The sequence below is a fragment of the Monodelphis domestica genome, chromosome 3 (assembly GCF_027887165.1).
Source record: "Monodelphis domestica isolate mMonDom1 chromosome 3, mMonDom1.pri, whole genome shotgun sequence".
NCBI lineage: Eukaryota > Metazoa > Chordata > Mammalia > Didelphimorphia > Didelphidae > Monodelphis > Monodelphis domestica.
In genome coordinates this window covers 111,537,292-111,548,389 of record NC_077229.1, presented here as the reverse complement: position 1 = coordinate 111,548,389, position 11,098 = coordinate 111,537,292, and the positions used below count along the sequence as shown (strand labels likewise).

At 37.2% G+C, this 11,098-nt stretch overlaps 1 protein-coding gene across 6 annotated transcripts in view; it reads right to left on the bottom strand.

Moving 5' to 3' along the window:
- Positions 1-268: 268 nt before the first annotated feature.
- Positions 269-11,098, bottom strand: part of SLC45A4 (solute carrier family 45 member 4) — a 120,062-nt gene continuing 109,232 nt past the window's right edge. For all 6 annotated transcript variants that reach the window (XM_001381654.4, XM_007488393.3, XM_007488390.3 and 3 more), the window contains 2 exons: positions 10,413-10,624; positions 269-6,804 (listed from right to left, as the gene is read on the bottom strand). In XM_001381654.4, coding sequence (XP_001381691.1) covers positions 6,445-6,804; positions 10,413-10,624 — 572 coding nt within the window. In that variant the 3' untranslated portion in view covers positions 269-6,444. The remainder of the gene's footprint in view (positions 6,805-10,412; positions 10,625-11,098) is intronic.

The following is an 11,098-nucleotide window of genomic DNA, read 5'->3' as shown; positions in this document are numbered from 1 at the left end:
CTTGATGGTCAAGAGGAAACCATTTTGGTTTCGGTGGGAGGGGAGTATTTTAGTCAGGAAAGCCTTTTTAGAGCCCATAGCATCTAACTTGGAAGTTTGGTGATCGCATCAGAAGATAGGGGTACAGGCAGGAAAAGAAGGGCTATATGGGGAGCCAGGGAGAAAGCTGGAAGCAATGGGGAAATGCTTCACTTTTAAAGGTCAGAGCCCCACCCAACTTGTATTCTTATTTTACTTATGAAGATGGAAAGGACACACACCCAGCTCATTAACTTACTGAAATGTTTATTAAGATTCAACTGTAGAATAACGGACTGGGACACATATGTGGAGTGTATGTCTAAATCCACCCCCCCACTCATAAATGAAAGTAGATTATACAAACAGAACAGAAAGTGCAGAACAGTAAAAACAGTCAGTCATGCAACAAATCTTTTACCTTAAAAAATAAATCCCCCCAAAGCTCAACAGCATAGAAATAAATGCAACATTGTGCCAATGATGCACTCAAAAAAAATTTGTCATCCATGACATTACTTTGCTTTAATCCCTTTTTCCTCATAAAACTTAACAACATTATGTGTTTAACACACACATATAACATTGCTAAACTCAGCAAGAGCTAGTATAGTGCCCCAACTTAATAAGTTGATAAAAAGTAGTTGTCATTACCACCAGTTCACAACGGAACTAAATATTTCTGTTATGAGATGCCTATATGCAGCTTTTCCATGGACATGAGGCATTTAAACAAGCTCCCAGGAGAACACCCATTTCCATGTTACATAAAGAACTGAAAACATTAGTGGGACCAGATAGCTCCTTGAGAAGGGTGATGGGCCCTTGGCCCTGGGGAGGACAAAAATGAAGCAAAAATCCATCATCAATTGGAGAAGCTTCTCAAATCTAACTTGAAAACTTTTGGCAGCACAAAGAAAGCCAATGACAGTCTTGACGGGCTGGCAGGTTCTCTCTGGCCACATGAATGAGTCTTGAACTTGAATATGCCAGGATGGTATAACACTAACAGCCCTATTTGTTAGCCATAAATGAAGAATTCAATCTAGGCTCTTTCAGGCAAAGAAGCAAGGATGGCTCTCTGGTGCATTAGGAAGATCTAACTTTTGCAAATATGAAAAAGCAAATACCAGAGATAAAGAAAATTCAGGTAACGGAAAGTTTGTTTTTTAAATATGATTTTGGATTGTCTCATCTGGGAGTACTGGGGAGTAATCTGACAAGTATTACTACTGGTGTCTTAACAATACTTTTTAAGGAGGAAAGCTTCACCAAAAACATTCTACTTCACCCAATGATGCTAAAATACTGCATTTAGAAGGAAGCACTATTGTCCCAATGTAACATGGAAAACATACGCTCTGGCCAGCTCACTTTCAGGGTAAGACCCCTTAGATCTAATTTACAAACAAACAGTTTGGTGGGTCAAATACAGACACAAAATAGAAGCAAAGTCTCTTCCAAAAATTAATAATTTGGTATTTCTTTCACAAATATATATATATATTTATTTTTTTTAAACTCACACACACAAACACACTGTTCCAGGGATCTGTCTCATGCAACATTTGGTGCTCTTTTCACTTGTTTGGTAATGGGACTGGCTGGCAAGAGAGTTGTCATTAGAAAATGTTCCAAGCTAAAGATGCTAAAAACATTTGAAGTTAGCATTCACTTTGCTGCTCTTTGTATATATTTTTATGTAGTCTACCTGGGGAAAACAGCATGGTCTTTTTTATATGTCAGTGAATGTGATGTAGAGAGACCTAGTGGGAATACTTGGTCCTAACAATAGCCTAAACCTTCATTTTTAAAAAAGATGTGGATCTTTTAAAAGACTGCTATAAACAAATAACCATCTCTCAAAGCAAGAGGCACGAGGCGAAATGCCCTCATCAAATAATATTGCCTCTTTTGAGTTAACCAAGATACTTAAGCAATGTGAAATGATTTAGAAGAGTATTACCCACCACCTTCTCTTTGATACTCAAGCAGTGCCACAGAGGGTAACTAAGTGACAGGAATGACCTTTCTTTACTCATCATTCCTTTGTTCTTTAACATCAGCGGACTGATAGCAAGTGTCCAGTTGGCTGAACTGGTCATAAAATTGCACCTGAGAAGGCCAACACAGAATACTGAAGAGTGTATTCAGAAGGCTGACCACCCACTCCCCCCTTGAACTAAGAGACTGAAATTAACAGAATTCTCAGCTCATCACACTCATTCCAGTCCTTCAGGTAGACAAACTTTGAAATTGACCCTTTGGAAACAGGATGATAAAGCAAAAGGGGGACTTTAAACTTAATGACTTGGATGGATACTTCAATCCCCTTTATCTTAATCTTTTCCCATTACTGGAGGTTTAGCTTTTTAAAACAAATTTTTATAAAGTTTTATATGAAGCTCACCTATATAGGACAGGGAGAAGGAAAGGGTCTTAGTCCCTAAAACTGACCAATGCTAACTTATTTTAGAATTGAGTATTTCTAATGCACAGAAAGGAATTAAGCAATTGAAACAGGCAAGAGAAATTCCCATTCTGTTGGCTAAAATAAATTTTTCTGGGCACCTGCTTAACTCTCAATGTGTTCTTCGGCCACCAGAGTCGTCAACCCTGAGGATCCCTAGCGAGTCAACATTTATATTTTTGTCTTCATAAAACACTAGGCCAGATGCTGGCTAAACCAAGTGTTTTACCCAGTGCAGAGTACAGGGCTTATGTTAAGCTACTTGAACCTTTCAAAAAGTACAGTAACAGTCAAATCAGATTTGCTGATACAGAAATAAAATCTTTTTCTAAGTTAATAGTATACAGAGAAATTTTTAAGGGAAGCAAAATCACCCCTACCATTAACCACTAATGCTCAAATCTGCTACAGTACATATTTTATCTGAAGTGTAATTTTAGGATACATATAAAATAAGACAACATCCTCATTCAGGCAGTTACAAATCTGCTGTGGAAAAATGCTAACCTCCTTTCTCCCATCTCTTAAGACACAAGGTGATTACATGCTATTAGATTTAACAGTACAACCTTTAAGTGATGACTGCCATTGAGGGGCTGAGACAAAAGGATTCTCCAGTATCCTTTGAAGTGAAGGGACATATCCTCTCTATCCCAGGCATGGAGAAAGGGGAAGAATAGAAGGAGAATCAGAGGAATATTGGTTAATGTGTCTGCCTCCCTGAAAGCTAAGCTGCAGAGCTTCAACAGTTACCATAATCTTTTTGACTTCAAACTGCAAGGCATTTCCCCTTTTGTTTCTGATGTAGAAACTAGTTAACCTACATAGTACTAAATACTTTGGTTGCAAAACATCTGAAAAAGTTATAGCTTAAAAGTTCTACCAAAGTGTGCAGCAATTTCCTTCTGCCCATGTTACCAAAAAAAAAAAGAAAAAGGAAAAAAAATAAACATATTGACGATGACTAAGTGCCACAAAGCACATTAAGAAAACTTTTCATGAATATTCTTTTGTAAAAAGATGTTAATCAAAATGCAAGTTAGTTTTATAAGACCTTAAAATTTGAATATGCCATGTTTCTTTTTATTTTTGCCTTTGTTTTATTTAAAAGACCATGGTCCAGAAGATGGTTTGAATGTCAGGGGTCAAAATACAGGTGGCCACTATCCTCTCTAGGGAACAGCTCAGTGGATCCCACCTGTTGGCAAGAAACAAAACTGAAAACTAGGGTTTCTATACCCCAACTCTCTCCCTCTTTATGAATTAACATTGTTCATCCTTAAGGTACCACATCAAATATCATATTTACAACCCACAAAATGCCACATTCTACAGGCACCAGGGCTCTGGAAAGCAAAGGCCCATCTAACTCATTAAGAAGAACTCTAGGCATATTAAAAATATAAACATACTGCTTGTGTCCTTATTCCAATTTCTCCCTCATCCATTTTCTGAAAATTTTTGAAGGGTAGCACCTGTAAGTAGATCAATAAACCTTTAACCACCTGACCATGCTCCGGTCCTCCAAACCAAGAGTCAAAAATCTTGATAAACAGTATTTTCAAGTTGTAAAGTGATATGAAGAGAGTCATATATCCCAACCTGCCTATGGAATCAAGCCTAGTGAGAAACTCCTAAGGTTTCCCTGACTACAGCACCTATTCCAATGAATTAAAAGTGATAGAAAAGCCTACTCCTCAAAGGGTAGCTAGGGTACTTCAAAGAAATTGCAAGGTATTCAGCAAGGTTGTAAATGCCTTCAGTAGTATTGTTGGTTTTTTGTCCGAGCAAAAAATTCACATACACATAAAGTTCTAAGTTAAAAAAAAAAAGGTTTAGAAAACAGTCAAGCAACATTTGAGACTTTGAAAAAGTCCTGTGCAATTTGGTGTCTTTGTGAGTTAGGAAATTCCAGCAATTTAACACAGCACATTCGTGTTTCTGGTGGGAGTCTAACTTAAATGAACATAAGACTGAGAAAGCTATTAGGAACAAAACAAACAAAAGAAACATTCCCATCAGCAACTTTTACAGACACTGGCAAGAATGTAGATTAGATCAGTACATTAAAACATATTCATTCTCTTATATACACTGAAAATTCAAGTAATTGATTTTAAAAACTTCTTAGTTTTTTCTTGAAATATATATTTGCTTTTGAATGATCATATTGCAGCATGATTCACATGCATTTTAAAGTACTTTATTTTAAAAACAACCACTTTGAGGCAGCAGTACCACAATTGTCTCAATTGATCAGTTTAATCTGCAGCAGGCTCCCCGGCTCTCTTCCCTGAAATCCATATGCTTGCTCATCATGGCCACCTCTAACAAGAAAGAGCAGGAGCTTCTGTGTTGACAGAGAAACTGTGGTTGGAGAGAAGTTTCCAAATAGCAGCTGCATTTTCTACTTTACTCCCACTCTTGAGTTTTGCTTGTATATGAAAACTGTAAATACTAAAGGTTCTCTTAAACATAGAAAACAGAGCAGTCTTTCCTTTTGTTCTGGAGGGGAAAAAAGAACAACAAAACAACAAAAAAAACCCATCTGGTTGCCTTAGAAAGTCCCAATTTCAAGGTTCTGCAGCTGAGAGGTCAGTAGAGGCCCAGGGGCTACAGCAGATGTAGTTGCCTGCCCACTCAGCAGCAGGCAGGGCACATGCTCCATTTCTTTTTTTTTTTCTGTAAAGGCCCAAGGTCTCCTTAGACATGGATTCTGTTATCACAAGACAATTCCACGCAAATCAGAAGGCCTTCATGCTGTTGTAGTGGTGGTAGGCCTTCAACTCAGCTCGCATGATTTCCCCAACAAAAGGTTCAAGATGATAAAAAGTGCAATTAAAAAAAAATAAAAATCCCCACCCTCCCTTCCCCAGAGGGCTGTCACACATTCTGGGAAGCTGGCTATTATAGGAGAACACCTTCTACCCCTTCATGGTTGCTTCAGAGATGATTAGCATCAAACAACAAATCCCTCACAACAAACACACAAGCCCATACACCCAGACACAGACACACAAACACACTGCAGCACATTCACCAGTTCAAATAAAGGGTCTTCTCTTAATGTCATATCACAGCATGTTCCGATGATGCATTAAAAACAAACTGTCCTTGTCCAGTGGGCATTTCAAACATTAGATCACCTGGGCTGCTCCTCCCACCTTTGGTATGTCCCCAATCCCATCTCCCACCCCCCCTACCCCAATCCCCTGGGCCTAGATCAGTCAGTCTTGAGGGAAATGTCCATTGCTATTTTTTTTTTAAGAAAATGACACTTGTGTCTTGTTTTTTTCTAAATTGATTGCAAAGAAAAATATGCATAATAGCTGCACCAACAAAATACGGTGAAATTTGACCAAACATCCAAATAACTATAGCAGTCAGATTGATAGTTGTTTGTGGAAAAAAATTCTGATAAAAGTGTCTATTCAAGTTAAACTAGCATTATCTGAGGGACTCAGATGAGATTTCATAAAAGTTGTCAAAATAGCTTTCTGTTTGAAATTACAATCTAAAAAAGGCAAAATATATCTTAATTTTTTCTAAATTGCTTATTGTCTATACAGCAACATGTTAAAAACATGCAGAACAATAAACCTGCAAGTTCTGAGTTATAGTTGGAATCAAAAAGTCTTATTCTTAATTTTTTAAAAAAGTGTTCATAAGTGACATGGGGTTGTTTTTCTGGTTTTTTTTCTCCCCCTGTTTTTGTTGTTTTGTTTTAAATTGTGGAGAAAGCAATCAGTTTTATGCATTTGCTTACTGGTTCAAACTTAACCTAAAAGACTAATGAATTTGAGTGCATTTTTGCATGAAATCTTATTTATGCCATAATTTAGGCAATAGCAATTATAGAATGTTCAGAAACTTCTCTCCCCCCCTCCCCTTTAAGACCATCTCCACACTCAGGCCCCAGTTCCTGCTCGGAATGTATGTCAATAAGAAAGGCAGATTCAGATGACTGACTCGCTCTCTACTGTGACGTGGGATTCCTCTTTCCGAGTGAGCTTTAAAACAGTGGGTTTCTCCTCAGTGTTGCCACTCTGAACTGTCTGCTGAGAAGACAGTCCCTTTTGCTCTTCCTTGGACTCTTCACAGACATCAGGATAAATTACCAGGAACGTTGCTGACAAGAATCCCAAGAATGATCCCACGGATGCCACCATTGGAATAACACGGACTGTCCCTACTGCATCCACCACTCCACCTAGTGCAGAGGCTACAAGGATTTGGGAAATATAAACCTGGCAGGAAAGGATTGCACAGTCGATGCCAAATCCACGCCTTGAATTTCCAGGGCTATGCTGCACATACTGCAAGGAAAGAGAAGAGAGGAGAGATAAGACTGGAAGGGCTCTCCTTCACTGAGCAAAAACTTTATTAAATACCTCTTATTATGCAAAGACCAGTGCTGGCTATCCAATAACAGACAGGACACATACTCTGCTCTAAGGAAGTGCATACACTTCATTAATGGGGCAAAGAGGAGAAACATACACAAATAACATACTACAATGAAGATTGATATCTCCGAGGATGAGAGACCCAGCCCAACTAGTGCTGAGAAATTTGAGCATTAAGGGAGCCTTCCATTGTGAGGATGCCAAACACAGAACTGGTCCCAGAAGAAAAACGAGAAACAACAGAAAGAAGAAAATTCAGGTCCAATGGAACAAAGAACTCCTTCACAATCAGAGTTATCCAAAAGTATAAAAGAGAAGACATCAAGAGGTGGTGAATTCCCTCTCTGAAGGTGCTCACCTGAAGGCTGGAAGCCAGGTTATTGGGGATTGGTTGGAATAGACAGCCTCTAAGATTGCATGTGAATCAACCAGGTGGCTGGAACATTGCTTAGGAAGGGGCACAACCTGAACCAGACTGGGGAAATCTTAAATTTTGGAGTAGGAATTTGCATTTTGTTTGCTAAGCAATGATTTTCTGATGTCCAAAGTGGTGTCCTTAGCAGTATTACTCAGGTAGTTATATAATGAACAGATTTGAGAAGGGAAGGACAAAGAGAGGCAGGGAACTTAGGTCATTATTAAAGGGCAAAGAGCATTTGGATCAAATCTAATGGAAGCGGAAGCAGAAGCAGAAGTGTCTGGAATATACAGATGATGCGGACAAAAAAGTAAACAGATAGGGGAGGTCATGAATTTGGAGCAAAGGCAGGAAAATAGTGGTTTTGGAGATGACCTCAACTATACAGACATCTGCAGAAGCTCTCCTTTCTCTGGAAAGCTGAGCTTTTAATAACTTGGCTTGTCTTAATGAGAATTTCATCATTTAAAAGGTTGAAGAATCAACAGAAAAATTATTTGGATCCAAATTTCACTAATATAAAAAAAACTATTTGCCAAGGGAAGAGATAATGGGCAAAAGTCCTCACTAGCCGTAGGTTTTGGGAGAGCAGATTTCAAAGTAATGAAAGGTAGAATTTCACAGCCTATATTAAACAGGAAAAGTCAGCCCACAAGGGATAGAAAACTCTCTGGAATGAAGTTTTGAACACAAAGGGAAATAATTCCAAGTAGAGTTGTCTGATGCAGATACACAGACACCTCACCAATAAATTATATCTTAAAACACATACAGAAAATGGAAATAAGAGAAGGTAAAAATGATTAATACAGAAACATAGCCTGGTCTTGTAAGAATATCAGGAATGATACCACTCAAAGAAAGATAAAACTGGAGCAAAAAGGCCAAGGAAAACAAAAGGAATCTTGGTAGTAGCAGAGGATTACAAGAGAGAAAAGGCCCCTGCTTTGGGCAGCTGGGAAGACTCCCAAGGAGAGACAGAAAGCACACCACCACAATTATTTTGTTTTTGGCCTTTTTTTTTTAAACCCCTGAAAATAGGAATCACCACTAGACAGTAAAGGACAGATCAATTCTATTTTAGCCATATTTGTTACTTGAGATAAGTAAAGACATAAGAGAACCCCTAGTGTTCTTTGAATAAGTCAAGTCACCTTTCCCAGAATAACTACACCTTTGAGTGCTGCAATAATGATCAAATGATACATGAAAGATTAAAGAATGGAGATGGACATCACAGGGCTAAAAGTAAATGTTTAGTAGGATCAATATATCTAGAATTCAATTTCACAAGTACAAAATGGGGAAGGTATGAATGTACATTAGCTTGAAAAAAGACTAGATGATAATCAGTAGGGATTTGTTTTGGGAGTTTGGTTAGACTAAAAGGCCACTAAGATCTCTTCCATCTCTAAAATTTTAATTGGTTGTGGAGAAAGAGGGAAGAATAGAAGTACAATTCCCAAGTCATGAATTAAGTGCCATAGTGTCATCATAGAAATAAAATAAATGAAGGGAAAATGGCAAGTTCTGGGGTGACATATTGTTTGAGGCATTCATGTGATATCTAGATAGAGACATTTCATGAGTAGTCTGAAATCTACTAGAAGCTAAACTTCTAAAGGAACTATAAGAAAAATTTGAGGATAGGGATATAGATTTGGGAATCATCTACAATGAGATTACTGAAGGAATTGATATGAGCATAAAAGTAGAAGATACAGCGAAAAGGACCAATGACAGAATCTTTAGGAACACCCTTATAAGAAGGGGAAAAATGAGGAGTCAGCAAAAAGATAAAAAAGGAGAACCCTGAGGTTAGTGTCATAGAACACATGAGAAGAGAAGTCATCAACAAGAGGAGGTTTTGGAGAATAATAGTGAATAATAAAATAAATCAAGCCTTGAAATACTAACACTAAATCTGAATCCCAAAGTGATTAAAAAAAAGTAAAAGGACCTATATGTACAAAAATTATTCATAGTAACTCTTTTTGTGTTGGAAAAGAAATGGAAATTATGGCAATGTCCATTAACTTAAAAATGGCTGAACAAGCTGTGGTAAACGATTGTAACGAAATATTGCTACAAAATGACATGTGCAGAACATTGTACACAAATTATCAGTAACATTGTAATGATGATCACTGAAATACTTAAGCTACTCTAATCAATACAATGACTCAAGACAATTCCAAAGGGCTCATGATTTTAAAAAAATGCTATCAGTATCTAGAGAGAACTGATGATCTCTGAAGAGACTTGAAAGCATACTTTTTCACTTACTTTTTCTTCTTGTTGTTTTTCAAAACATGTAATATGGAAATGTTTTACATGACTACATATATATATATCATATTGCTTGCCTTCTCAATGGGTAGGGAAGGGAGGGAAGAGAATTTGGAACTCAAAATTCTAAATATGATTATAAAAATGTAATTAGGAAATATTTAAAAAATCAAAACACAATATGAAAATAAATAAATGCTTGGAGGCTGACAAAAAAGAGAGAAAGTCAAAGGAGATGAAATTGCCCCAAAAGGCTATTAGAAGTCTTGACATTATAGAGAGATATAAAGAAATCCTGATCTTGATGAGAGTGTAAAGTGAGACTATTATCAATTTTCAAGCCTAGACATGAAAGGGAAGCTTGAAAAGGCAGAGTAAATCCTATGCCAAGGAGAGGTTTGTATATATGCTTGTTTTTGGATAAGGGAAAACTGAGCACATTTATGGGATGAGAGGAAGATGGTGAAGATACAGGAAGAAAAGGAAGTGAGGTCAGAGTATACACATACAGGGGCTAGTTCTGGTGGTTGGTTCAAGTACTCACTATGCTATAACTAGTCATATATCCTTGCGCAAGTCATTAACCCTTTTTTTATAGGTAAAAAACAAGAGAACTGAACTAAATGATCCAATTTCTAGGCTTATTTTAGAAGTAAGACCAATGGAAGCAATTTGTTTTCAGTTTCAAAAAACCTGGCAGTTATAGAAATCCATCTAGATTTTATAATTGGAAGAGTCAATATAGCAGTAATTTGTATTCCCCATCACAATATAGACGTGTTAATGATCTCAGGAGTTACTTTGCACGCACCTGTTTAATCTCATGATATTGTCCTAAGAGTACATAAGGACAGTAGGATATGCTCATTGAGACGATGCCCATAGTGCTGATCATTATCATAGCGATGTACATGTTGGAGAAAATGGCCATCACTGCAGTACCAATGGAAAAACCCAGGGTTCCTAGGATGTAAATCACTCTTATACTAAGTTCATAGTTGTCCAAATACTTCTGTAACAGAGCTGAAAAGAATGCAAAATGCTATGTTCAAAAGTCCATTAAACAAGATTTTTACAAAATATCCAATCTTGATTCTTAGTTCTTCTCTAGCTGAAGAAACAATACTCATGAAACATTTTGCAATGAGGCTATTATTTTAAGACAATTCAGTTTTACCAAATAAATTTGTGACAAGTAATTTTATTACACTCTTTCCAATGGAAAACTTTCAATCTCAAATCTTCAAAACTCTCACCTCTATATTGATGACTCTCCTATGTCATCTTTAGACTTGACCTGATCTCAGAACTAGGCAGACAGAAACATACTAAAATATACATATAGTTCTTTATGTTCAAATGCCTAATCAACATTCACAATGATATCTGTACCATCACCTCAAGCTCACTAGCCTTAAAGTTGAACTCACACTCTCTATTGGGCCAGCTTCCTTTCCTGACTAAACTATTTAGGTCAATGACACCATTTCCAATCAG